General features: G+C 55.0%; 3 protein-coding genes across 11 annotated transcripts; 1 reads left to right on the plus strand and 2 right to left on the minus strand.

Annotated features, from left to right (window-relative positions):
• Window positions 1–390: 390 nt before the first annotated feature.
• Window positions 391–6,172, plus strand: LTB4R (leukotriene B4 receptor). Of its 2 annotated transcripts, XM_013057606.2 has the most exons (3): window positions 391–1,799; window positions 3,089–3,214; window positions 3,812–6,172. In XM_013057606.2, the coding sequence occupies exons 1-3, from the start codon at window positions 1,481–1,483 to the stop codon at window positions 4,864–4,866; spliced, it is 1,500 nt and encodes a 499-aa protein (XP_012913060.1). In that variant the 5' UTR covers window positions 391–1,480; the 3' UTR covers window positions 4,867–6,172. The 2 variants fall into 2 exon arrangements, with proteins under 2 accessions (XP_012913060.1, XP_004755260.1); XM_004755203.3 differs by lacking the exon at window positions 391–1,799 and having other exon boundaries at window positions 2,897–3,214.
• Window positions 6,173–6,632: 460 nt separating this feature from the next.
• On the minus strand, window positions 6,633–22,050 carry ADCY4 (adenylate cyclase 4). Of its 6 annotated transcripts, none has more exons than XM_004755198.3 (25): window positions 21,803–22,042; window positions 21,274–21,481; window positions 19,773–19,970; window positions 19,525–19,686; window positions 18,741–18,890; window positions 17,943–18,091; window positions 17,753–17,864; window positions 16,932–17,059; window positions 16,638–16,796; window positions 16,247–16,379; window positions 15,871–16,044; window positions 13,371–13,414; window positions 13,159–13,245; window positions 12,886–12,955; window positions 12,445–12,542; window positions 11,435–11,765; window positions 10,703–10,813; window positions 10,259–10,443; window positions 10,017–10,101; window positions 9,406–9,564; window positions 7,975–8,121; window positions 7,583–7,690; window positions 7,376–7,490; window positions 6,914–7,038; window positions 6,633–6,840 (listed from the first exon to the last, which is right to left on the minus strand). In XM_004755198.3, the coding sequence occupies exons 2-25, from the start codon at window positions 21,430–21,432 to the stop codon at window positions 6,688–6,690; spliced, it is 3,342 nt and encodes a 1,113-aa protein (XP_004755255.1). In that variant the 5' UTR covers window positions 21,433–21,481; window positions 21,803–22,042; the 3' UTR covers window positions 6,633–6,687. The 6 variants fall into 6 exon arrangements, with proteins under 6 accessions (XP_004755255.1, XP_004755256.1, XP_004755257.1 ...); XM_004755199.3 differs by having other exon boundaries at window positions 21,788–22,042; XM_004755200.3 differs by having other exon boundaries at window positions 11,435–11,572; window positions 11,681–11,765; window positions 21,274–22,040.
• A 1,002-nt stretch (window positions 22,051–23,052) lies between these two features.
• Window positions 23,053–26,974, minus strand: RIPK3 (receptor interacting serine/threonine kinase 3). Of its 3 annotated transcripts, none has more exons than XM_004755194.3 (10): window positions 26,810–26,974; window positions 26,473–26,613; window positions 26,030–26,134; window positions 25,482–25,615; window positions 25,308–25,354; window positions 24,929–25,096; window positions 24,721–24,788; window positions 24,113–24,475; window positions 23,909–23,969; window positions 23,053–23,371 (listed from the first exon to the last, which is right to left on the minus strand). In XM_004755194.3, the coding sequence occupies exons 1-10, from the start codon at window positions 26,810–26,812 to the stop codon at window positions 23,226–23,228; spliced, it is 1,236 nt and encodes a 411-aa protein (XP_004755251.1). In that variant the 5' UTR covers window positions 26,813–26,974; the 3' UTR covers window positions 23,053–23,225. The 3 variants fall into 3 exon arrangements, with proteins under 3 accessions (XP_004755251.1, XP_004755250.1, XP_004755249.1); XM_004755193.3 differs by having other exon boundaries at window positions 24,929–25,093; window positions 26,030–26,339; XM_004755192.3 differs by having other exon boundaries at window positions 26,030–26,339.
• Between the last annotated feature and the right edge of the window lie 30 nt (window positions 26,975–27,004).

Below are 27,004 nucleotides of genomic sequence, written 5' to 3' on the forward strand. Positions count from 1 at the left end.
CGAGGGGGCGGCCACTCTAGGGAGGGGACCATGGAGCTCCGAGCTACCCCTCGGCTTAAAGTGGTGGGGCAGGGCCGGGGCGATGGAGACCCCTGGGACAGAGTGGAAAGGGACAGTCAGGGATGGGATCCTTGACACCAAAGCCCATGACCTGGCCTGCCTCTTCCCTGTCCCCTTCCATCACCCCTCCCCCAGAACTCAAGGAACCACTCTGGAGGGTTTGGGGACCCTTCTCTGGCCACAGTTTGGATCTTTCTGGACAGGCCCAGCTCCCTCCAAACAGAGTGACTGCAAGTGGTGATGGTGTTGCCTGCTTGCAGGTTGTCCTGGGCCCCTGTGCCAAAGCTGCTGACTTGCTGTCAAAAGCTACTGTGAAATAAAGGGGGGGGGCATCACGTGATGGTGTAAGCATGCCCCCACTGGTGGTTCATCATGCCTGACTTGTACCCAAGCCACCTGGTTCTCTGCTGGGTCAGCCCAAGGCTGGGCACTGCCAGCCTTCAGTGGCATCTTGACTTGTCCTCCCCAGCCCAGGTGGCCTCGTTCCCCCAGGCCAACCCATTGAACCACTCTGGAAATAAAGGGAGAAAAAAAGGAAAGCTATGGGTAGTTGAATGACACATGGGGACGGCATCCATTCTCTGGGGTCTGAAAGAGTTGAGGGGAGAAAAACCTGGCTCTGGAAGAAGAAAGACCATCCGTGGGGCTTGGAAGGAAAGTTTTCCCGTCTTGTGGCTAATACAGTGGGGAAGGAGTCCTGGGTGTCATATTTGTCTTCCCCTCTGAATCTGACTCTTCCCCCAAAGGTCGCCTGACTCAAAAAGGACCCCAGGAGCCTACACATGCTCACCCTGGGGACGTTTGGGGCCTGGGGTTGAGCAGGTATGGGGAATGGTGTGGATGGCTGGAGGACAGGAAGAATTTTTCAAGGAGGCACCCCCCTCCTTTGTCTCCTTTTTCTCTCTGCTAAATCTTGACTCCCCCAAGAACTCAGCACTCTCCAATACTTCTTGGCCCCCATCTTTGGGAGTCTTTCCATCTCTAGGTCCTGAAGCTATTTTGGATCCAGACGCTTTGGGGTTTGGGGAGGTAGGATAGGATTCATTTTTAGAGGGTGTCCACGTGCACACACATGTGGTCACTAGATTGACCATCTCATCTGGTTAGCCCAAGACTTTCCCAGTTTTAGTGTTGAAAGCCTCTTGTCCCAGTCCCCTCAGTCCCTGGCAAACATCACTGGCCGGTTACCTAAGTGCTGCCTCGGACCGTCACCCCAGGTTCTGATTTAGTGACTGTTTGTTTACACCACCCAGGCAGAGGCCAAGAAATAGCTAAGGAAATTCAGTCCTCAGGGTCGTGCCAGGGCCACCCAAACTGGGGCAGGGTGGAGCTCTGGATTTGGGGGTCAGGAAGTACGCTTAGAAAAACTAGTCTGGGGTGGAGAAAGAAAGGCCATTGAGAGACATGGAGGTGGGGAGTAATGTGGGACAGGAAGCAAAGACAGCCCAGCTTCTATCAGATGGAGCCTCTGGTTGACCCTGGAGCCCTGAGTCAGAACCTCCCCAGACACGGATGGCAGGGGCTTCTTCTGGCTCTCATGTGCAGAGGCAGAGGCTCCCTAACTTCCTCTCTTCCAAAGTCCCCGTTTCACAACTGTGGTCAGAAGGCCCTTCCTCAACCCTGCCTTCCTGCTGCGGTTTCAGCCCATTTCTTTGCATCACATCCTCTGCCTCACAGCTACTGGGTCGGCTCTGCACTGGGCTTTCCTCAAAGCAGAGAAAGTGGGCATGCTGCGAAGGGTAAGGACCTCCATGACAACCATCACAGGCCGCATCTTTCCTGACAAGTGACAGAGTTGGCAGGGAAGCAGGAAGTCTCACAGTCAGATTGAAGGAAAGATGTTTCGGATATTAGCCCCTGCAGGAGAGGTCAAAGCGGGAGACTGCTTTCCCTCCAGGAAGGGAGAAGAGTGACCATTTGGGGGGGCTTTTCTTCCTTGCACATTCCTGGTTTCCCGTCCTGGCAGGGCAGGTATGAGGCATCACTGCCACTACCTCCTCTCCTTGTGCTCAGCCTCTACTTTTTCTGTGTGTCTAAGGTGGGACCTGACAGCCAACTATGGGAAGGTAGGAAAGAGGTGCTGCTGACCTCTTTGACCAGTGCCCAGATCTTAAATCCAGATTCATGTGGCAGGGAAGCCACATGGGCAAGTGCAAGGCAAGTGGCTGGGGAAGGGGGCAGAAACTGAAATTCTGTGGGATACTAAGGAGATACTTTGGACTTCAGCTTTTGCCAAAGGGAAGGGAGAACTGACTGACCTAGAGCTGAAGCAACCGCTTTAAATGAGGGAACAGATGCAGGTGCTGGAGGAGGGCCCTCCCCCTCCAACTTGAACCCAAGCCAAAGACAGGATGCCGTCCTCTTTAAGCCCTGATGTTACCTAAACCCTAACCTATAACTTAGCCAAAGGTCTAACCTACACTTCCTATTAATCTAAAAATCTACATTATTTACACAGTGGTATAAAGATACCCATAGGGGCACCTGGGTGGCTCAGTGGGTTAAAACCTCTGCCTTCAGCTCAGGTCATGGTCTCAGGGTCCTGGATAAAGCCCCACATCAGGCTCTCTGCTCAGCGGGGAGCCTGCTTCCTCCTGCCTGCCTCTCTTACTACTTGTAATCTCTACCAAATAAATAAATAAAATCTTTAATAAATAAATAAATAAATAAAGATAACCATATTCTGGCCTCTCAATCTGAGCCCATTTCCCTTCTTTGGCATCCCTCCCTCCTTCTCCTGTATGACAGTTTAGTACTCTATCCAACTCTCCAGTCTAGACCTGCATCTGAGGCCACACCCCAGCCTACTCACTCCCCTCACTCCTTTCCTCTCACTGCACCTTCCTGGGCTCTTCTCATCTGGTCCCACCCCTGAGGAGTCTTCCTCCCTGCTAGGCTCTTCTGGAACACAAAGACTATTCTCCCCCACCCCAGAGTGAAGGGAGGGCTAGGACTTTCAGCCCCACCCTCAGCATGATGTGTCTTCCCCCTCCTCTGCTTCTTGGTACTTCCTCTCTGGCGGACTTAGACGACAGCAACCAGACCTGGGGCTGGGGACCCTGGAACAGGGGCAGGTCTGGGAATAGACTACACCACTCTGCCCTGGTCTTCAGATTGGCACCAGCTTCCCACCGGTACCCGGCAAAGCCTGGAAGTAAGTATCCTAGGAGTAGGGGAGGTATGAGGCAGGATACAACCGTGAGAGAAGGTGCAAAGGAATTTCCAAAGAAGGCCTGAGCAGTGGTTAAAAGGACAGGGGAGGACTTGTTCTTGTCTTGTAGCCTCAGACTCCTCCCCATCGTTGTTCTTCCTGGTGGGCCCTGGGCAGCTCCGGAGAGAGCTGGTCAGTGACTGGAGGAAGTCAGTGGGACTGAGAGGGCCTGGCACGTGACAGAGAAATTGGGCTTTTGAGGGGTGCAGCTTTGGTAAGGAAGGTCCCCCTCCCCCATGTGGTTCTGGGTCTCGGAAAGGAAGGACGCAGAAAGGGTATGAAAGTACTGCCGCTGCTGTTGTTCCATATTTTGCAATTGGGTCTGTGGGCAGGAAGGAGCCCCATGATCCAGTTAGAAAACCAGTCTTTGTGCTCTGCCAGGTCCCCTGAAGACAGGTCCACTGATGAAGTGCTGAAGGCAATATATCGCAGAGGTGCATCTGCCAATGCTGATCTTGGAGATGGACTAGAGTACTCAGGCTAGGCGTCAGGAAACGTTGGTCCCCTACCCTCATGCCTGTGTTCACCCTCACCCTCCAGGTCCTTGCAGTGGCCACAGACCCTACATCTTGGGCAGTACCTCTTCATTAGGGGTCATGTTCATCGTTCCGTTGACTATCATCCTACTGTCAGTGGCGCTGGCTGTGGGGCTTCCCGGCAACAGCTTTGTGGTGTGGAGCATCCTGGTAAAGATGCGGAAGCGCTCTGTCACTGCCTTGTTGGTGCTGAACCTGGCCTTGGCAGACTTGGCTGTATTGCTTACCGCCCCCTTTTTCCTCTACTCTGTGGCCCAGGGCGCCTGGGGTTTTGGACTGTTTGGCTGCCGCCTGTTTCACTATACCTGTGGAGTCAGCATGTATGCCAGTGTCCTGCTGATCACCGCTATGAGTCTGGACCGCTCGCTGGCAGTCGCCCTCCCCTTCGTGTCCCAAAAGTTTCGTACCAAGGCCGTTGCCTGGTGGGTGCTAGCAAGCATCTGGGTGATGTCCTTTCTGCTGGCCATACCTGTCATCGTGTACCGCAACGTGGACTTGAGACAGGACAACCAGACCGGCTGCCTCCTAACGTACTCCAGCAAGCGAGCCAAAGCATTCCATCTGCTCTTTGAGGCCCTCACCGGCTTCCTGCTGCCCTTCCTGGTGGTGGTGGCCAGCTACTCGGACATCAGGCGCCGGCTGCAGGCCCGGCGCTTCCGCCGCAGCCGCCGCACTGGCCGCCTGGTGGTGCTCATCATCCTGGCCTTCGCCGCCTTCTGGCTGCCCTATCACCTGGTGAACCTAGTCGACGCGGGCAGGGTGCTGGCCGGCAGGGGCGCTGCGCCCATGGGAGACCCGCTGTTACTGGCGCGCCACGTGTTCATCGCGCTGGCTTTCCTGAGCAGTAGCGTGAACCCCGTGCTGTACGCGTGCGCCGGCGGCGGCCTTCTGCGCTCGGCCGGCGTGGGCTTCGTCGCCAAGCTGTTGGAGGGCACCGGCTCCGAGGCGTCCAGCACCCGCCGCGGGGGCACCCTCGGCCAGACGGTGAGGGGCGCCCCCGCGCCTTCCGAGGCTGGCCCCTCCGGGAGCCTCGCCGACTCCATCGACGCTCTCCAGTGAAACGAACTGAACTAGCCCTGGGGGTTGCTGGTGGTGGTGGTGCTACTGCTGGTAGAAGGACGCTGGCGGTCCTCGTGGCAGAATGTTCCCCACATTGGCCTGACCCAGTTTACCTCGTGGAGGAGGAGGAGGAGGAGGAGGAGTAGAACAGGAGTGGGGTGGAGCGGAAGAGGAGGGAGGGGCGGGGCGGGGCGGGGCAGGGCAGGTAAGGGCAAAGTGATAGCCTGGAGCAGCTTTGCGATTAAAACTGGTATCACGTTGGGTCAGCCCTGTGTGGGGCACGTGCATTAGGGGCAAGAGGGATGCTCCTGGCACTCTTAGCGGAGGGGGTCCTTCTCAACAGGTAAGAGGCACATCCTTTAGTTTCCCATGATTTTCAGTTTGGAAAGGGACACAAAGGTACAGAAACCAGAATCCCCTCTCCTCCCCCATTCTGAAGCGCTGCAGATCATACTTAGAACGAGACAGGGCTACAGACCCCTGAAGGAGCTGACCAAGGAAGACCACCCATGAGTGCCTATCACTCCAGACTCCTTGAATCAGCGGATGTTCTAAGTACACTTAGCACTGCTGTGGGACTTCTCCCCTGAAGCTTGTGATGGGTATCACTGTTACCATGACTCCAACTTCCTGCTACTCATCTTTGTCCTTTCAGTGTGCAATGTTCTAAGGGACTTTCCTCCATTTTCCAAAGAGGTTTCACTTGAAAACAAACTCATCAGATCTCAGTCCGTGGAATTCTGCACATCAGCTTTCTGCCAGTACCCAAAATACACTCTGATGCCCTCTGTAACCCTGGTCATTCTTAGGAAATTAAGATTCCTGTAAGTGAAAGAGTTAAGTCTTTCTTTCTGAGGGATGACTGTTGTTTTAGAGAGCCTGAGACTGGTTCTGGTCCAACTGCATTTTAGGAAGATGGTAGAAGAAGTGGCAGCAGTGTACTTTCGTAATCTCTCCTGTAAAGAGCAAGCAACTAGGAGAAAAACCAAGAATCCACGTGTAACAAACCTAGGGTGTCAAGATATTGCTCACAGACTCCAAATATGAGCAAGGAGCAATGAACCAGGGATGCTCCAGGACCCATCTAAATCAGCACCTGCTGAAGGAAGCAAGAGGGTATCTGAGGGACCTGAGAACAAGAGAAGCCCCGAACTGTCTACAGGTCTTGGCTGGAAAGCATGGGTCAATTTGACAACAGGGAGGGACCCAACAGATCATTTCCCAGGCCTCTAGTGCCCATGCTGCCTTGGAAGCACAGAATAGATGCTTATTTAGTGTTTATTGAATGAATAAAGGTCAAATGACATTTTCCTAGCCAATATTTGTGGATGGGAAACAGGAATAGTCAAATCCTTATTTTGAACCATGTGGCTAAAATTCTTTATGCTTCCGAGGTGTACAAAATTCTGGAATCAGGCTGGGAGGCTGAGGCAGTCCTCTTCCTGAGCTTGCGAAGAATTACTCCTTTCTAATACACTCATGATCATACTTGTGTATGGACACTCAGTTTAGCTTGGGAAGCAGCATCCTGCTGAGAGGCAAGGAGGTGTTCTGTAGCTATACCAGGAGCTGCTGCTGCTGCTGCTGCTGCTGCTGCTTTTTTAATAGATAGAGGAGAGAAAGAAGGGGCAGAGGGAGAGGGAGAGAGAATCTTAAACAGGATCCATACTCAGTGCTGAGCCCAATGTGGGGCTCAGTCTCACCACCTTGAGATAGACCTGAGCCGAGATCAAGAGTCGGGCACTCAACCCCCTGAGCCAGCCAGGTGCCCCCGGAGTCTTTTTATTGAAGATTTTAGAATAGAGAGGATGGGTGGGGGTCTTAGGCTAGGGTGGCTGAAGGAGGGCCAGTTCGTGTCAAATCTGTGTTCAGGAAGTAGGTGCAGAGCTGCCCTTTGCCTTTGACCTTGATGATGCCCCGGCTGTAGCAGGTATAGCCTAAGGACTGCAACACCCGGGCTGTCTCTTCAGTCACCTGTGATTGAAAGGGTGTGAGCCTGGAGTATGGGGGTGGCCCTATCCCCTTCCCCAACCCCGTGCCTCCTCACTTGGATCTTGCCCAGGACTCCTGTACTCTCCATTCGGCTCGCAACGTTCACCGTGTTGCCCCAGATGTCATACTGAGGCTTCTGGGCCCCAATCACTCCAGCAACTACAGGTCCATGGTTCAACCCTGACAAGAGGTATGGTAAAGAGGGGCCCTGGGAGGTGGTGGGGGGAAGATTTGAGGAGGGAGAGAGGAGGAGGAAGCTCCAGGACTTATGGTGAAGGACCTGGAGATCTTAGAAGAAAGAAAGAAAGGAGAATGGGTCTGGAGGGGTGTGGCTTAGGGAAGGGGTAGCTGAGCCCCAGAGATCCTGGCCCAGCAGCTTCATGCTCTGCCTCCAGGGATGAGGCTGGAGGGGGTCCAGGGAGGAGCTGGAGAGTAGCTAACAAACGACTTGGGGGAGGAAGAGCCTAAGAAGGTGAAGAGGAAGTTCCAGACTGGCCCAGCAAGAGAGGGCCCTCACCCACACGCAGGCGGAAGTTGTTGAATGAGTGCTTATTGATGACATCCAGCTTTGATCCAAGGGCCACTGCAAACTCCACCATGGTGCCCAGGTGGCTGCAGCTTCGCTCAGCATCCTAGCAATGGGCCGGTCCACCAGGATGGGGCAGTGAGGGCCCAGCAGTGCAAGCCCAGAGGGGGGCTGGTAGGCGAGGAAGGGAGGTTGTACCTGCTGTGTGTCCTGTCCAGAGGTGGCATTTAAGCCTGTGGCTGCCATGTAGGTGCTGCCGATGGTTTTGATCTTCTCCACCCCACTAAACTTGGGCTTTGAGAGCAGCTGTACAGAAAGGAGGTTGTCTTTCTTACTCCCTCCCTTCCATCTCAGAAGCCCAGCCCCAGGCCTTTAGAGACAAAGGACCAGGTTGTGGGGTTAGGGAGTGTGGCAGGAGGGAGACTGAATCATGGGAAGAGTTGCTGGAGAGCTGGGGATCAGAGGAGGAGCGGCAGAGCCAGGGAGAGGAGGAGCATGGGCCCCTGGCCGGAGAGCAAGTGAGCAGGAGGGACTGGTGGGAAATTCTAGCATCCAGGACAAAGGGCCTGGGGGACCCTTGGAGCTGTCACCTCATCAAAATCTGCAATGATCTCATTGAGCAGCCGCAGACACTCTAGACCCTCGTGGTTGATGTTGGATTCAGAGTAAAATTCCTTAAAGTCTGGAACGGAGGCGAACAGGACACAGACACACTCGTAGGATTGGTGGTAGAGGTCCTGGAGGGTGGGAGGCTGGGATGAGGGAGCAAGCCACGTTCTTTCCCCCGTGGGTCTGCATGGGCCACCTTCCCTGTGTCCATACTCTTACTCCTCTATTCAAGAAGGATTGGAAAGGAGGGAGAGGGTAGGGCCAGGTTACCTGGATGTGTGACTCGGTAGTCAAAGATTGGGTCTCATTATGATTCCAGGAGAGATAGGGGTTTGGAGCCAGGGTCACCTCATAGCAATGTGAGAGGCGTCTCTTCAAGAACTGGGATCATATTAGTGGGAACTGTCTTTCTGTCCTATCTTACTGCTAATGGGTGTTAAGCCAGTTAACTCAGTTTACAAAGATAGCTTCAATATGGAAGATAAAATAATAGGGGAAATGTGACAAAAGGAAAAATAAAAGTAAGACAGGAAAGATGGAATCCTATTTGAAGTTGGTTCATAAAAGGGGTGACACAAAGTCCTTGTCAGTCCTAGGTTCTGGCTCTGGGCTTTCTAGCAGCCCATGTGAAGACAGAAACAGGAAGAATTACAAGAGTCCCAGTATAAATAAGAGTAGAAACCAGCGGAAGTAGATCTACTGCCAACCTTGAGCGCAGAGAGCAACTGGTGGGGACATAAAGCTGTGAATAGACCCTGACCTGCTTCTTTTAACATTCCTCAAGACAGGCCAACAGTATCTCCATAGCAGACAGGGATAAGTTCAGGCAGTACAGACAAAATGGCACTAATATGTGGGTGACCTTCTCTGATGGTCTGACCAGAGAGCATTTGAGGATGAAGATTAACATCTACCAATGGAAAATCCTGTGGTTGGAAAGTTCTGAGTATGTGATGTCTGATATGGTTGCCACTGGGCATAAGCAGCTCTTAGACACTTGAAATGTGTCCAGTGAGACTGAGACCCTGAATGTTCCATTTTAATTAATTTAAATGTAAATGGCCCCACATGGCTACTGGCTACCATCCTGGATAGTGCAGGTCCAGAGGGCTGGGTGTATGTTCTCCATACATCTCCCATCAACACTCGAAGAAGCTTCTGGAAGGTATGGAGTGGCCATGAGTTGGAGAAGCACCCTTCTAAGTAAGTACTTGGAATGCAGAAGTTATGTGCTCAGCAGACTAAGCCTAAGAGCTTATGAAAACGGAGGCATCTACCTGATAGGGACAGGGACTGGGCGGCCACCCAACCCAATATGGAGGAGTCCAGAGATGATGGGCTGAGGGCCAAGATATTCATCCAAAATTAGTCCCTGTGGCATCTGGGGCTCAGGAGTCAGGGGTGGGAGTCACCTCATTGCGCCGGTTCTGGCCGATGAACTGGGGGGCCACGTGTGCGGGGAGCACATTCTCCAGCAGGAGCCGAGTCAGGTTCTCCATTGTCTCTGTCTCCTCCTGCTCCTGCCGCAGCTTCTTCTTCCACAGAAAGTCCAGGCGGCAGTAATACTCATTCTGGCAAGGTCACCAGGGGCCCAAGTGGAGAGACAGTGCAGGGGGAGCCTCAGCTCCTGAGTGTTCACCCCCCACCCACTCCATGATGCCTCAAACCATACCACTCCCCAGTCTAGAGAGAAGGCCTAAGGGCCAACTACCCTGGGGAGGCTACCTTGGAACTAGATTCAAACCAGACAGACTTGGCAGATTTTTTCTCATGGGTGGTTTTCCTGGACTTGGGGTGGGAGGGGCGAGGGAGGGAGAATTTGAGGGCACCTCCCTTGGGGAGTGAAGGAGAAAGAAAGGGAGCAGGAAGGTTCACTTAGAAGCTTCCGGTGGACACACTATTTGGGCTCAGCCCTGAAGATGTTAAGATTGAGGGCAAGGGTGAGAGAGACCAAGTCACAAATATGGGGACCCCGCTTCCCCCTTTAAAGGGAAGCTCTGGTGGGTTGAGCTGGGTGACTTACCTGCCGAGCCAGGACAAGGAGGGTGAAGAAGAAGATGAAGAAGGAGATAGCTCCCATGAGTTTGGGCTCCTTCAGCACCCCTGGCCTGAGGAGGCCATGGATCAGGGTTGCCCCTTGCCCTGCCCCTTCCCGATGGCCTCCTCCCTACCCCCAGTGCCCATGTAACCCTTAGCCACCCTCCCCCTTTCAGCTCAGTGAGGCGAGGACAGCTCTGGGCACCTCTGTCCCATGGCGATGCGCACCTGGAGTCCAAGGGATCTGGATAGAGGCAGGCGATAAGGCAGTCAGACAGCCAGGCATGGGAGTGCAGGAAGAGGGAGCAGGAGGCTCCCAGCCACAGCAGGAGCAGCAGCAACTTCAGCTCAAAGCTCATGTGCAGAAAGAGGGAGCAGGACAGGAACCCCAGCACGCAACAGTGCATAGAATACTGTGGGGTGGGGTGGGGCTGTCAAGGGGCGGGGCATATGCCACATGCCGGGGTGGGAGAATATCACAGGGCTCCTGTCCCACCCCTCCCAGGGCCCAGGTCCTATCTAGGGACAAGGAGTGTCATACACACAAACACACACATGTGTGTTTTATATCCATCCCAATTCACAGGATGGAATGTTTTTTAACTAAAGGGGTAGCAGACGGGCAAAGGCAGGCTCTGGATAAAGTGATTCAGGGCTGTGAGGAACACTCACCGGGACGCTGATGAGAGGCAGGGACCCAGGGAGCTCCCAGGAGAGGTTGAAAGCCACGGAGGACACATTGGGAGCCCGGGAAGGGCAGTTTGATGCTGCCGGTAAGAAGAACTGCAGAAGGAGGTGAAGAGCTGAGGTGGGCAGGCAGCTCCTGGGGCCCAGTGGTGGCTTGTGCTGGGTTTCGGCTGACCTAGGGATGAGGGCCAGACTCCTCCAAAGGGGTAGATCCTGCCATTTCTGGCTGGTGAGGGAGCCTTAGCGCTGGGGTCCTTGCTGGACAGTCAGGGATGGGAGGAGAGGGTGCCCTGAGTGCTAGTCTGCCAGTGGAGCCACTGTGTGATCTCTTGCCAGCCACTTAACCTCTCTGGGCCTCAGCTTCCTCTTCTGTGACTTGGCTAGGGCATGATTCCTAAGGTGTCTTTCAGGGATAGAATTCTAGGAGTGACTGTATGTTCTGAAAAATCCGCCAGACTCGGCTACAATAAATATCACAGTGAGTGAGCTAAACAACGAATATCTGCCTACACAGAAAAGATGGGAAGGAGGTCTACCAGAGAGTTATGAACAATTATACAGGTATCAGATTAATTTTTTTCTTTATACTGCATCCAACATTGCCAGAATCCCCTGGCCTCAGTGCAGCTGCTCTCCCAAATCCAGGGGTCCCCACTCAGCCTCTTATGGGTTCAAAAGGCCCTGATGGGGCTGCCTGGGGCCCCCTCTTGCCCTCACCAGACTGGTAATAGCCATGACAAAAACGAGGAGGATGGTGGCAGTGCCCAGGGCAACTCGCAGTCCGGGCCGTGTGGCCACCAAGCCAGACAGTGTGGGAAGCCAGTGTAGCATCTTGGGGCCTTTCAAGACACACTTCTGTGGAAGGAGCACAAGAACCTTAGCCATGTGGCTGGGGTACCCCACCTCAGGCCAGGTCATGGTAAGGGCCCAGCTCACCACTTCCACCCCCCAAGCCCACCTCACCGTCAGGTGCTCTGAGAAGCAGACGAAGAGGAGGAGGAGGAAGAGAAGGAAGGTGATGCTATAGGTGATGGCCAGAGCTGGGGGCCTAAAGGGAGACAAGAGTGAGTGAGGCCTTGAAGGGTCAGAAGATGCTCTGTGTGCTGGGAGGGTGCTGTGCACCCTGGTTGGGAGATGTGGGGAGGAACAGTCCTGGGGATCTGAACTGGCCCCCACTGGGGTCTGCGCTGATAAAAGGCATTGCATGCCAACGATCCAGGAAAGCCAGGAAAGCCGAGGGAGTGTAGGGCGGTGGTGGGGTGGGGGCAGGAACAGTACTGAAGGCGGCAGGGGGCTCACGAGGGGCTGAGGCTGCATTAAGCCAGTCTCTGAGCCTTCAGGCCAGAGCTCTTCCACCTGGCTGCGTTTCGGACGAGTCCTTGCAGACCCTCCCAGCCATGGGGTAAAAATGAGGACCTGCTTCCTAGGCTCATCTGCTATGAGATTTGGGCTTCTCAATGAAACAGAACCTGTTTCATGGAAAAGTGATCAGGACCCAGAGATAGGCATGTGAAAGTGCTCAGATTCCGTAGACAGTCCACAGGATGTGTGGTAGTCAAAATGAAGGCTGTGATTATCACTGCTTCCCCAGAACACATACTTCCTCTGTGGCTCAGCGTCTGAAGCCAAGGGGAAGTGGGTAAAGGAAGAAAGTGTGGGTCAAGGATCAGCAGGAGCCTGGCGGTCCGTGGCTGAGACTCAGGGCCACCCTTGCCTGGGGCTCTCACCTGTTGGTCACCAGCATCTGGATGATGAAATTGGAGAGGAAGACCAGGAAGGTGCAGGCTGCATAGTATTTGAAGGCGGGGAGGGCAGAGAGTCGATACTGGAAGGACAGGGGTCAGTGTGGCGGCAGGAGCGACCAGGGCTGCCGGTAACCTTGGCAGTGTCCACTGCAGGCAAGGAGCAGGTATCCCAGCCTCCCATTCAGTCTCAGGTAGTTGCTACGGCTCTCCCAGGAGCCGGCCTCCTCCCTCCCATCCCCACCTAGTAATCCAATCTATAGGGTTACCTCCATTTGGAGAGAGGCACAAGTCCCTCAACCTAGAATCACAAACTGAGCAGAGCTGAGGGGTGAGGTATGACCATGGGGCTTGCCAGCTCTCCAAGGCCACAAAGGCCTTGGAACTAAGGCTAGAAAATTCTCCCCTGCCACCCCCCACACCTACCTCTTTCTCCAACTCCTTCTCTCTGAAGTACAGTGTCAGTGGGCTGAAGTCCTTTGACTGCTTCCATTGTCTGGCGGGAGGTGGGGGGCAGTGAGCCCCAAAGAGGAAAGGGCAGGGCAAGGCAGGTGGGGGGCCGTGGTGGCCAGATGTGTGTTTTCCTGGGCTGGAGCAGAGAAGCTGCTCCCTTCCTGCTGGGTCATCAGGGGAACACACCCGTTTGCTACCTGGGGGCCCAGCCCCACACCCCTCCCAGCTGCCTTCTGTTCTCCATACTTCTGAGAGTTGAGCTGTTCGATGACTTGGAAGAACTTGGCATCCCCAGTATCCAGGTCTTCATCTAGTCCTCGGGGGGTACGGCTCCTGCACAGTGAGAGCCCAGTCTGTCACCACAGGAGACCTTCCACAGCATGTGGGCAAAGCAGGAGCAGCCCCCCTAGGGAGGATGGAGGCAGGTCACTCAGACAGAGATGCTGGGGCCTCCTCACCGGTCCAGGCTCCACTGGGGGCTGAAGGAGGCAAGGGCCTTCTCCTGTTGGGAGAACACAGGGAAGGGGGGAGACGAGGCAATGCTGAGCATCCCTGAAGCCTCTCTAGGGTGAGGCATTCCGTATCTATACACGTCCTTGGCCTTGAGCATCTGTTGTGTTTCCCCTGCTTCTGATGACTTCCTCTTTCCATCAAATCCCACCTGCCCTTAAGGGAAGGGTCAAACCACATTGATTCCTTAAAGGTTCTTCCGGACTCTTCAGACACCCAGGGTTCTTATGCTCTTATTTCCCCAGTTTCTACCACTTAATGAGACAACCCTGTAAGTTTGAGGAGTGGTCATCTTTCCTAGGGACTAACCAAATCCCAAAGGCGGAGACTTGCCTATCCCCTCAGCATGCCCAAAGATCCTTGTTGGTTTAAATTGAGGGACAATGCCAAACATTCTGACTCCCTTGTGGTCAGGCTGAGCTGGGGCGTGGTGGGAGCAGAAAACAAAAAACCTAGAAGGAAGGGAAGGAGGAAGGAAAAAACCAAACCTGGTCACAGTCATTTTTTTCTGCAGTAAAAGGAAGGCATGCTGTGTGCAAAGAATCAAAAGCAAGCAGACAAGTAAAGCCCCAAGAAAGAGAGTGAAGCACAGCGGCCGCTGCACAGGGCCAGGTGTCTGGGGACTATGCTTTCCTGCTCCCCTGGCTTAAGTGAAGGCAGCAGGGTCACAGGGGGCCACATCACATAGTCCCCACAGACCCAAACTTGGCATATAGGAGAGGGAGAGGGGAGGAGAAGGGAGATTAAAAGGGATGTTCTAGGTAGGAGCCCGTCTATGCATCTCGGTCTGAGCCTAACTTTTTCCAACTACCCACTTGCCTCTCTACCTTGCTCAATGCCTATATGTTATTCGAAGGCAGGGAAAACGTTTTATTCATTTCTGTCTTCTCAAGAACTAGCTTAGCGCCTGCCATATGGTAAGTGGTTTAAGACTGTGGAAGAATGGAAGGATGAATGGATGGATAGATGGTTGGATGGATGGATGGTATATACTAGTATCAACCATGCGCCAACACCCCAGAGGTCCCCATTGTAGGGGTAAGCTGATGTGATTCTCAGGTTTTCTAACATCTGACTGAGGGCTTGGCACTTCAGGGGGTGGGAAGTGAACTTCTGGGCTGGTGAAGCCCTGACTTGGGAGATACCCTTGAATTAGGGGTTCCTAACTCTCTACCCTGACACTTCCTAGCCTGCACACACTAGTGGGGTCTTGGGGAGATGTGGCGTGGGTTCCTGGGGGCATCTCACCACAGGTATTGCACCCAACACTGTCTCACAGTTCCTGGGCTCCCATCAAAGCCCGCCCTCTACTCTATCTCCCCCTGGGGGGCTTCATCCTACAGGGGTCAGAAGGGTCTTGGATTCTTTCTTCCTCTCCCTCCTGCCCACTAAGCCCTTCTGGCCCTTCCCCTACTCTATGTTAAGGCTCAGTATTAGGTATTCTCCTGAACCACTGCTGCCAAGGATCCCCTCGCCCTTGCCCCACTCTACAGTGCTCACTGATCTCTGGCCGGCTTTCCTGCTGGGTGGGTGGGGTGGAGAGATAGAACACAGAAAGTGTACTCTGAAGTCATCCCACATACTCAACTGGGTCTACCCAGTAGAGAAGATTCTGAGCAGAAGATCTGCAGAAAGGTGGCTGGGAAAGTTTGGGGAAGAGGTGAAGTGGAGGAGAGCAGGCTGAGGAAACTACTCCTGGGGCAAGCCTTTGGGGACACGGCCTCAGTCCCTGCAAGAGAGGGTTCTGGCACTTGTTACCAAGCACCAACCCTGAGAGCCAGCTAGTTGGGGAGATAAAGCTTCCTGCATCAGCTAGTGGGTCACCGATGAGCTGAGGGTCACTGATGAGTTGATCCTGATGACAAGCACAGGATCAACCAGGAATCTACCGTGCTCTGGTGTCCTCTCTTCCCTCTCTTCCTGACCCCTGCCTGCTCAGGATGACTTCCTTCAAGGCCATGTGAGATTTTCACTGTCACCTCATTTTATCCTCACACCAATGCTGGAGAGTGGGACAAGGACCGATTTGCCCCCACCTTCCTAGTCCTAGTGGGGATAAAAAGAGAGGGTCTAATCTCAGGAATGGAGTTGGACAGAGACATTTCCCAGTGGGAATGGCTGTAAGCCCTGGCTTCAGACCCAGGATGAGTGTGGGCTATACCTCTGTGGTACTGATGGAAGGGGGTTCCCGAGTGGAGGCTGGGGAACAATGGACATAGATAGTGTCTATAGGATTTTGTATCTCAGGTGAGCTCAGAGGGCAGTGATCTTTGCCCTTTCTTTGGAAGGAAGGGCAAGGAAAGGCCTGAACCAGGGACTGGGGCAACCAGACAGTTCAGGGCCTCGGGATGTCATCAAGTGACTCACTGGTGGTGAGGACAGGGAAGTCGGGAGGGGCGGTGAGGGTGGGGTTATTAAGTACTTGGGCTCAGATGGAGGTGCACTTACTGGGAGAGGGGTAGAGGTGGACACAGGGCTCTCTAGGTGGCTCAGGTGAGCAAAAGGCTTGGCTGCGCCCCAGGACTCCAGGTAGCGCGTCATTAGCAGTGATGGACGCATCTTGGGGCCCTCGAGAGAGGACAGCAGCCCTCCTGCAGTGCCCTTCTCATCCTCCTCCTCAGCCTGGGGCATATGAGAGCTGAGAGTCAAGATCACAAATGCATTCTACATTTTCCCCACACCCCTTAGAAGGTTGGCCCTCCACCCCCCTGATGCACACACTGGAATCCAGGAATTCAATGTTTGGCATAGGAGAAGAGATCAGGCCTGTCAGCTGTGGGTGGTTAGTACGGGCCAGCCCATGGGGTCCAGACTGGGCCTTTACCCGGGGATCGATGACGAGGTAGGTGGGCTCCCCTAGCTCCCGAAGGTATGGGTCCCGGTGTTCCATGGATACATCCTCCACAGCGTAGGCCCCTGCTAGCAAGGCCAGGGTAGCCCCTGTAATATGCACTCGTCTGGAAAGAGGGGTCAGTGAGAGTCAGGAGGGAGGGCCTGCAAACCTCTCATTTTTTCCCAGGGTCCTTCCTGGAGGTCTGACTTTAAACAAGGCCCTGTGCTCCCAGAGGTGTCTCCCAGCACTCCTCCCTGCACATCAGGATCTCCCTGAGCCCCAGGTAGGATTGTGCTCATTTTAGGGAACTATGAATAGGGTGGCAGCACGTGTGAGGCCCGGGTGGCTACTTCCCGTGGCCTCCTACAGCCCCACATCTCACCCTGGCACGCCACCCGCCTCCATGTGGTTGGCCAGTGTGACATCATGGGACCAGACGTCATACTGCCACTTCTGCAGCCCGATGACTCCGCAGAGCACGCTGCCCGAATGCACGCCCACACGCATGTTGATGTCCACGCCAGTGGCTGCGCGGAGTTTCCTGAGCAGGGTATTCAGGGGACAGTCTGAACGCTGCCATACACCTCCCTCTCTCCAAGAGGTCCTCCAGTACCCTGCCTGCTCCTCCCCCACATCCATCCTTGGGTAGCCCTCCTGCCCGCCCACCTGAGCTGACCTGATGGCCCGGCACATGTCCAGCCCCATGCGCACGCAGTTGATGGCATGGTCAGGCAGAGAAAGTGGGAGCCCAGAGACACAGTAGTAACAGTCTCCCAGAATCTTGATCCGCATGCATTCATGCTCCTGGAGTGTGTGTGTGTGCAGAGGGGGGGGGGCACCTGGTTAGAGGTCAGAGGAGGCACGAGGGGGCTGGGACAGGTGGGAGCAAATGGTATTCCTGAACAAATTCTGAGGTTGGAAGTCTCTGGGTCAGATCTAGGGATTCCCTTAACTTGATATGGGGCTGGCTGAGGTTGGTGGCTGTCCCCCAGCTTTGGCACGTGTAGGGTGTATTCAAATTTGAGCATATGAGTGTGGCCTCAAAACTGCAGTTTTCTGGGGGAGACCCAAGATTAGGTTTGTTGGGGGGCATCCCTGGGGTCTGAACAGGAGGCAGTATTGGCCTGGACTGATGTTGCATGAGGCAGAGACTTCCCTTGGAAAATCTAAGATTAAAACATCTGAAAACCTCTCTAGATTTGGTTGTAGTGTCCAGAGATCCCCTACACTGAGGACTTGAGCATGTTTGGGGGTGTTGTCATTGGGGCATTTGTGGGGCATTGTTGAGAAGTCTCTCCAGGTTTGAGGTGTGTGGTGAGCAGCTCCATACCTGGGGTTGTTTGAAAGGATTTCCTAGTTCCATTGGGATATCTTCCATTAGAATACATGGGCTCTGAAATGGGACTGGGATCATAGGTGGCAGGAGTTTCCCTTGTAAAGGGTTCTCCAGGGTGGGCATTTGAAGGTCCCTGGGTAGGGAGGAAGGTCCCCTCTGACCTTGGCAATCTGGTCGAACTTGCCAAAGAGCTCGTTGAGCATGAGCACCAACTCCTTAGGGGAGCATTCACTGGCCAGCCGTGTGAAGCCCACGATGTCAGCATACAGCACGCTGGGGAGGGCAGAAGGTGTCAGTGGGGCCAAGATCTTGGCCCATCCCCCCTTCCCCTCTGGCCATCCTCTCTCATACCTGACTCCCTGGTGCCTCTTGACATAGAGGCTGTGGAAGTTGTTGGTGCTTTCTGGCCGTGACCCCTGTCCAGCTTGAAGCCGTGCCATGATCTCTGCCTTCATCTCTCGGGCCAAGTAGGCAGGAAGGATGGATAAGAGTAGGTGTTCCTAGAGGAGATCACTATGAACAACCAGCTTCTTGCAACCTAAAGCCAGCCTCCCAACAATCTAGGAGCTCACCCACTTCCCCAGCCCCACTAGTGTGCCCCAGAGTACTCCCCCAGGTCCTCCCCATCACATAGAGCTGGGCTTCAGCACCCATCCTGCACTATACACCTTTAGGGACTGAACTCCCAGCACCAATGCCAGAATTAAAGTTTTTCATTTAGTATCATAAAAGTGCTTTTACAGGGTGCCTGGATGGCTCAGTGGGTTAAGCCTCTGCCTTCGGCTCAGGTCATGTTCTGAGGGTCCTGGGAACGAGACCCGGCATCCAGCTTTCTGCTCAGAAGGGAACCTGCTTCCCTGTCCCCTGCCTGCTCTCTGCCTACTTGTGATCTTTCTCTCTCTGTCAAATAAATAAAATCTTAAAAAAAAAAAAAGGAGTAATGTTAAAAAGAAAAACTGCTTTTACAAGCTTCAGGGTTTTTGAGACTTAACTCCCCAAGGTGGGTGGTAGCCACGTTTTACAAAGGAGGAGAGAAAAGGGCAAGTAGCTTGCCCAAAGTCATTCGCCTTGCAAAGGAGCCCCCTTGTGTGATATAAACAACTCCTTTCTCAAACCCTGGTCCCGCCTAGCCTCCCAGGCCCAGCATACCTGGTGCTTCTTCTCAGTGTCCAGCCTCCGGCGCGAGTGCAGGGACCGAAGGGCCTCCCGGAACGTGGCGCGCAGCGCACGCTCCATCAGTGCCTTGTGATAGGCTCCAGCCACGTTCCCGCACAAGAACAGCACGGCGTTTGCTGCCAGCTGCGGGAGAGGATCAGCCTTAGAGGGTGCTGGCCGCAGGTGGTGGGGCAGCGGTGACGCATGCAGCTGGAGTTTCTCCGAGAGGATTGAGTAGGACTCCACAGTTAGAGACCTAAGTATTTCCAGGCAATCGGTGCCACACTGCCGTGCCCGTAGGGGGCGCTTTCCCGGCCCCAGTATCCCTGCTCTAGACTCAGTTGTGCACCAAAGAGGCCTCCTAGGTCTAGAAACCCTTGCACTCACGTTTCCTCTGCCTGGAATACCACCCCACCATCTAAGCCCCTCCGCGGCCCGCGAGCCCAAAACCACTCAAGCTCCAATTTTTACATTCTCTGTGAAGGTTCTGTCATTCAAATCTGTCCCCACAACTCTGGTCCCCTGGTGAAGTCCCTTCCCCGTGGGCCCAGAGGCGTCTTCTAGTGTCTGCAGCTTCTGGCTGCAGTGATGTACCAGCTCCCTGAGGGCACCGTCTGGGGCTATGGGTCTGTATCCTGTGCTTAGTGTGGCGCCCTGCCGTGGAGTCGCAGCCGGGCGAGAGATCAGCACATGCTCAGAGTAACCAATAGCGGCCAGTAGAACCAGTCCTGCGCGCCGCCGGGCCCCTGGGCGCATCCTGTGCTACGCGCATTCTCACCTGTGGCAGCAGCGGTGGCCGGGAGTCAGGCTGAGGCCCAAGGTACAGCCCAAGGACCAGCAGGTGGGACAGTGATGAGGCAAGGCCCGCAGCTGCGGCATCCCACATGCCCAAGGGCAACATGGCATACACAGTGAAGATGATGAAGAGAAAAAAGGACACCTGGGGAAGCAGAGGCACCGGAAGCTGCTGGCTGCTCTTGGCCTGGGTGTGCTCCTGCTCCCCGCTCCACCTGCTGCTCCTCTTACCTGGTCCCAGGCGCTCACCAGGCCCCCAGTGAACAGGAAGCCATGGCCTAGCCCAAGTAGCGCTGCCCACACGAGGACCGACAGGGGACGTGTCCAGCGCTGCAGTCGTTGCTCACGGGAAGCCAAGCCCAGGAGAAGCGAGAAGCCACCCAGTGCACACAGCACAGTGGTCAGGAAGCCCGGATCTGAAACTAGATCCTGTGGGGACGGGGTGCTTGTGGCAAGACTGGAGTGTGGAGGTTGGGGAGCTCCTCCAAGCTGAAGAGCAGGGAGCCCCCCAGGCTGCTTCTGGAAAGTGTCTTTAACTCAAGACAGAAAAGGAGACAGGGCATTTGGGCCGGCCATTCAGATTAGGCTGAACCATAGGAAGTTGCCAAGAATCTGTTTTTAATCTACAGAGCCTGCTGTCTCATATGATTCAACCTAATATCTCACTGGCAGCCGGGATGGGGGAGGCTTGGGCCATCTACCCAGAGTCTACCCCTATGGCGCATTTGTGAATCCAGGACCTTTCTGAGCCTGCTTTCTTATCTGTCAGGTCGGAATTAGAATACTATCCTCGGGTCCCCATGCAAGTGAAAAATCCTACCTCATGGAACACTTAGGAATGAGTGTATCCAAATCTGGCCAATTTGCTTAAGGAGATTTCCTGCCCTGGGCACAGGTCTGGGAGCAGCCCCTCCCAGCCCCAAGAAGTGCTCTAGCAGCAAGGGGCACCTGGAACCTCCCTCCCGGCAAGGTGGGGAGTGGGGTGGGGGAGCCCTACACTTTCACCACCCACCTCTGGACGTGGACCTCCTGCCCCTGTCCCTGTCCTGTGTCTCCACCTCTTTCTGGACTTCCAGGTGGCCCAGCAAGAACTGGTCAGTTTAGTGGCTTCCCCAACTTGCCTCCGAAAAGTGAAAAGAAAACTTGGAGGAAGATATTTCCAGAAATGAAATTGAAGACCCCCTTTCTAAAAAAAAAAAAAAAAAAAAAAAAAAAAAAAGAAAAAAGAAAGAAAGAAAGAAAAAAGAAAAGAAAAGAAAAAAGAAAGAAACTGGAAATGGCTTTATTTGGGGACTAAATGTGAGTGGGATGTAGGATGCCTTCTGAGAGTCTATGGGTACAGCTGCCCCACAGCCCCTCTGAGAGAAAGAAAACCAGGAAACGGATTCCCACGGGGCCCAGTGTAATTTCCCTTCTGGAAAATGGGAAAACCCGGTGTTGAATTCACTCTAGAACCAGTAGATCACAGAAGCTCAAAAGGTCTGTCAGTACCCTGAGAAAAATTAAAAGCACCCAGGGCTCAGCTTTCTCCCAGCGGCCCAGCAACTACGGACCAGAGAGGTGCAGTGACTTGTCCAGGGTCACTACATTTCCTAGCAAGGCTCGGTCCTTCCCTCCTGGATTCCAGCAAAGACCCCGCCCTAAGTCCCTACCCAGAAAACGCCCTCTAGGCGGTGACCCTCCCACCACCGTGGGGAGGGAGCCCCGCACCACCAGAAGCAACCCCGCTCACCCTGCCGCTGGCTGACGCGACAGCCAGCATCGCCAGGAGCGCGCAGAGCACGATCACCAGCAGCAGCAGCAGCAGTGGGTACTGCTGGCTCAGGCTGTAGTAGGTCTCGTAGAAGAGATCTTCGCTGGGGGGCGGCCGGGGACTGAAGAGGCGAGCCATGGTCCTCCCTGCCCCGGTGCCTAGCCGGGGTAGAGGGCGGACTCCGGGGCTGAAGAGGGCCAGGTGTAGCGTTACTGCCTGTGGCCGGTCCGGACCCCAGTTGTGCCTCTCTCACTAGGTCCAAGCCACTTCCACCCCGTTTCCCCAGCCTCGCGGCAGTCCCATCCGCCAGGCACTCCTGTAGCCTCCCAGCCTTTTCTCAGTTGGCTGTGAGAAGACTGCCCCATCTTTCGCTCCTCCCCCCTCAAACCCAGACCGCAGAGATGCCCTAGCAAAAGCCTCGTCTCCGGGAGAAGCAGGATTTGGGATTGAAGAAAAGGAGCCTCGAGGTCCTCCCTCCGCCCCCCAAACTCACTGCCCGCGATTCTACCGCGGCTTGAATGGACCAGGCCCGAGGAGGGAGCCCAGGACAGCTGGTGGTGGAGTCCCGATCGACCGCCGAGAAGCTAGTGGAGTGGCTCAAAGCCCCGGGCAGCAGGCGCTTCCCGCCCGGCGCCGGGAGGGGGGCCCCCCTCCCACTTCCCCGACGGGACTGCCCGGCCCTTTCCCGTGCCGAGGCGGACTCCCCAGGCCTCCTCCCTCCCTCATTGTCTCCCCTAACACCGTCGTAGCCTTCGTCTTTCAGCTCCCTCCAGAAAGGCGACTGCAACCTTGGGAGAGGTGAGGGGTTGGGCCAGGCTGAGCAGCAAGTGTCAAAATGGGGGTGGAGCCCTTGGGCACCGGGAGAATGGAGTGCTAGAGTGAAGGCTAGCCAGAATGTAGGGAAGAATTTTGGGCAGAATGGGGCTAGGATTTAGGTTGGAATGGAGGGTTGGGGTGCGCCTGTTCCCCTCCCCTCCTGACTGGATGCAGCTGCTGTGGAACCTTAGCTTTACATTCCAGACCCCAGCTGAGAGTCAAAGGACTCCGCCTGGAAAACAAGGAGCCTGGGAGTGTAGGTAGTGAGTGCTTGTGGTGGAGGGAAATAAATATGCCGGCTGACCTCTGAGAGGCTGGGGGCACTGCGAGGCAAAGATGTGCCGCTGTCTTCCAATGCCCGGGGAGAGCCCCCTCCCCAGAACCCCACTGTGGCCTCTCTGTAGCCCAGAGGAAAAGCGTGGCAGTGAGGCTATCCCCAGGTTTTGGGTTTAGGGTGAGGTCTCACCCGATCCAGAGGAAGTGCTCCGCCCAGAGATTATAGTGGCCCCAGGAGCCAGGCCTCCCAGATTCCTTCCTGCCACCAGCTGGGCCCTGACCTGGTGTGCCACGCCTGCCCACCCCCAGCCCTGAGCATCCCGCTTCCGGCCTCAGCTAGACTGCAGGGCCTCTGCCTCCCTCCGTATCAGTTCTGCGGTCTCCCATACAGGTCTCCACCGCCCGCCCCTGGCCTAAGCCTTAGCCTCCCAAGAGTGGCGCTTTGGTTAAAAATCCATCAGGTTTGGGGCTCCTGGGTGGCTTAGTCGGTTAAGTGGGTTAAGTGGCTGCCTTCAGCTCAGGTCACGATCCCAGAGCCCTAGGATTGAGTCCGACATCAGGCTCCTTGCTCAGAGGGGGCTCTGCTTCTCCCCGGCCTACCATTCCCCCCACTTGTCCTTGCTCTCTCTCTCTCTCTCTCTGTGTGTCAAATAAATAAATAAAAACTTAAAAAAAAATCCATCATGTTTATTGACTTCTGTGTGCACAAATCAGTTGGCCTTCAAAGAAAGTCTCAGCTAATTACCTCACATCCAAGAGGTAGCTCAGAAGTTGCATCATACTGGCCCTGCCACCAGTCTGCTCCAGGCTTCTTGGTTCTTGTGGCTCTCCTTTCCAACCTACTTGTGTGGGGCACGCGGCCAGCCTCGACCCATGCCCCAGGGCTCCAGGCCTTGCGTTGGCAAAGCAGTTCCTTCTTGTATAACCAAGTAGTTGTTGTCTCCCACCTGCACCGCGTGGCTGTCATGTATGGTAACAGGGTTACCTTTAAGAGAAATTGTGGTGTTGGTGGGATGGTTAACTCAAAATTAGGAGGAGCAGCGGGGTGGAGAGGCAGCGGCACCTTGTGTCCACCCTGGGGAAATGCAAGTATTGGGTCTCTAGGGCAGCCTGTGCCTGCGTCAAATGTGCCTTGGGCATTCATTCACCTTTGTGCTGCCCCTTCGAAACCGCGTTTGCAGAAGCTCAGGAGTGGCAATACCTGAGACCCTGATATTTGGGTTTTTTCTTCTAGGAGCCTCTCTGGACCAACATAGCAATGGCAGAAATTAGGGATTCACAGAGCTGGTTCTGGGGAAAGTCGGAAGGCCCAGGGCAAATCCAGACTTTGTTGTGTGGCCCCAGCAGGACCCAGTCCCAGCGGGTGTCAGTTTCTTCATTTATGACATCAGAAGCTTGAGGTAGGTGGCCACTAGCCCTTTCTCCCTCCTGCTACCTAAGGTACCCCTGATCTATAGATGGTCTTGAGGAAGAAGACACTGGAAGAATTGAGCAGGAGAAAGGAGGAGTGAGGAGCAGGTACCTGGTATTGGATTGGGCTGTGGTGCCCTGGGAGACCAGTTGGTGCTACGTCTCTCAGCCCCCTGCGAACAACACAGCTCTCTTAGGTTCCCTGTCCTGGGACTAGTTCCCATGCTGCATTCCCCTCAGGCCCAAGTCTTCCCTGGCAAGGGGAACAGGATTCATGGGAGTCCTAGTGCATCCCCTAGTCCTGCCAGTGTCTCACCTGATTCCCTGCAGGTCCAGAACCTGGGGTCCAAGCCAACTTGGTGCTGGGTACCCAATTTCTTAAAGGTGAGGTCTCTGGAGTCTGGGGAGATGGGGCTGTTGAATCGAAAGGCATTCCTGCTATCTTGGCAGGCTGAACCTTGTCTCCCTGTGCCCTGATCCCCTTGGGAAGGTTTGTACATTTTTTAGGAACAGAGCTGGGGAACTCCTTCAGATTTAGTTTGTTTAGCATCTCCGTGGCTATGATGTCATGGCTTCCTGTGGTTCCCCTAGGGCCTTCCGTTTCTGTCCCTTCTGGGCCTGGCTTAGGCGAAGACGACATCCTGTTGCTGCCCTGGTTTTCATGCAGGAATTGCTTCACCTGTAAGGACATAAGAAGCTTTCTGGGCAGGGAGGTGGGAGAAGCAGCCTAAACCCAAGAGAGGAGTGTCTTGGTCCATAATCTATTACCTGGGAACTCAGTGCTGAGGTGGGGAGAGTGAGGACAAAGAATAAGGCACAAAGAACAGTGGCCAGTGAGGAGGCATCGTGTGGCCAAGGGAGCCATGTCACGCCATCCTTGCCCAGCTCCTGGGTTGGGGGGGGGCGGTGGCATTGGACACTCACTGTGGAGACTGCGGCATCTATCTCCTTGTTTACCAGGTTGAAAGCTTCCTCGGTGTTTGGTCGGCATTCTGGAGACAAGGCAGAGTGGGTGGCAGGCATATGAGCCAGACTTTCCCAAGGAGAAGCCCCCTGCTGACAGATCCAGGCCTACGCTGGCTGCCAGCTAACTGGCAGTTCACCTTGAAGTTCACTTGAACTGCCAGTTCACCTTGGAAGGAGGGCCTGTCCTTGGGCTCCTGGCTCCAACAGTGTTGCATTAGCTCCTTCAGTCCTGCCAAGCCAGGAGTCTCAGCGCTGGGTTGGGGTAGCTTGGTCAGCGGGGGCCGAATCTGCCTCTCACACCCTGCTTCCTGCTCAAGTGATGTCCCAGACACTGCTAGAGTAGGGGTGGGGGATGCAAAGAGAAGACATTCAGGGTAGGAGGGGCCACTTGCTCCAAGGTGGAAGCTGGAAAGGAATATAGTCCAAGGGGAGGTGAGGAGAAAGTCAGGCAGTCTGAGTGGGTAAGCTGGAAGAAGAGGGTTTTGGAGAGTTACAGGAGGAGGGCACCCAGAGTTAAGGATCCCAGTGTCTGCCTGGAGTCTTACTTTCAGCTTCTCTTCCAGCTAGCACTGCCCACATTAGGATCCCGAAGCTGCAGGAGACACAAAGCTGAGGCCTGGCCCAACTGCTGGCAGAGATTCCTTTCCAACACATGGCCCCCTAGAAGGGCCCAGAGTGGTACAGAAATGTGGAATGTGTGTTTGGAGTTGGTACCTTACCTGTAGACATCACTAGCCATGGAGGCCTTTCGGTTTACATCAGACAACAGTTCAGGGGCCAAGTAGGCTGGCTCTGGGGAGTCAGCCCCTGACCTTGAGCCTCTCTGAAATGTGGACAGGCCAAAATCTGCCAGCTGTAAAAAGAGGAAAGAGGGAGAAGGTTGGGGATGGACAGGGCCAGTCAGCTTCCATAATCCCTTCTCTGACCACAAGGTACAGGTCCAGCCTTATAAAGGGGGTTTTGAGGGTTAGGGGAATGGTAGGACCAGTGGGACCCTTGGGTTGGACGTCTGGGTCCCCTCTTCGGGGATTTAGGTCAAGGTCTAAGTCTCCCAGGCAAGGTCAGCCATGGGTCTTTGGATGGAATGGTGGATGGGCCTGTGGAACTGACCATATGGATCAGGGTTGCTCACACCTGGCAGGGTAGGGGCTAAAGCTCCTGGTTGGGCTTTGACCCTCAGCAGCCCTGTGTCCAGAGGGAGATGCTGGGGGTATGGAGTCGAGAAGTTCTGTGCCCAGAGGCTGTTCTGGTATATGGATAGGCTGACCTTGGCGTGCAGGTCTGAGTCCAGCAGGACGTTGGAGGGCTTGAGGTCCCGGTGTAGGAGCACGGGGTTCTGGCTGTGCAGATAACACATCCCCAGTACCAACTCCTGCAGCAGGCGGCAGAGGAAAGGCCAGGGCCGAGGAAAGTGGGGCTGCAGCAGCCCTGCCACGGAACCATTTTCCATGAACTGAGTCACCAGAGCTGGCCCACAGGTGGATTCCCACTGGAGCTCCTGGGTGACCCCCAGCAGGAGCAGTATGTGCTGGTTACGCAGACTTGCCATGGCTTTCATCTCCTTGGATATCGCCTTCCTACACTCCAGGAAAAGGGTTGGAGTCCCGCCCCTTATGCCTGGAAAATCCCTCCCCTCCCCATGCATGCATGCAGCGCCTCACCCCTCCTCCTTGGGCAGACCCTGGGAGGCCCACGGCTCAGGTCACTTACCCCTTCAAGATCTTGACAGCCACATCTAAACCCCACGTCCTGTGTCGCGCCCGGAACACCAGCCCGAACCTGCCTGCACCGATGAACTTTGGGTTCTCCAATTCTTCCACAGACACCAGAGAGGCTGGGGTACTGCTGGGCCTGAAAGAGGAGGCCTGGTCTTCCAGCTGCTCCCTATACTGGCCCCACCTCTGTGACCCCAGTGACTCCACCTGCTCAGTTCTGACATCCGTGACTCCATGTGGTCAGTTAAAGTCTAGTTCCCGCCCCCGCCCCCCCTCCTATCGCCCCACGGGGCAGGGTCCCCACTGTGCATATATCCCCGCCCTCCACTAACCATAACTTGCCGCTAGACATCGGGCTGGAAAGTGCAAGTCCACAGGGAAGGAGTGACTTCTGGGAGCGGGGTTTGTGGCGGAGAGGGGCAGGGGGTCTTCAGAGGGGTCAATCTCTATGTCACTGCAGGGCTTCTGACTTCCGACTGCCTAGTTGCTCTCCTACCCAGTCACTAAACCACTTCCTTCTTGGGCGG

This window comes from Mustela putorius, unplaced genomic scaffold (genome assembly GCF_011764305.1).
Source record: "Mustela putorius furo isolate JIRA1106 unplaced genomic scaffold, ASM1176430v1.1 tig00003898_pilon_pilon_pilon, whole genome shotgun sequence".
In the NCBI taxonomy this organism is placed as follows: domain Eukaryota; kingdom Metazoa; phylum Chordata; class Mammalia; order Carnivora; family Mustelidae; genus Mustela; species Mustela putorius.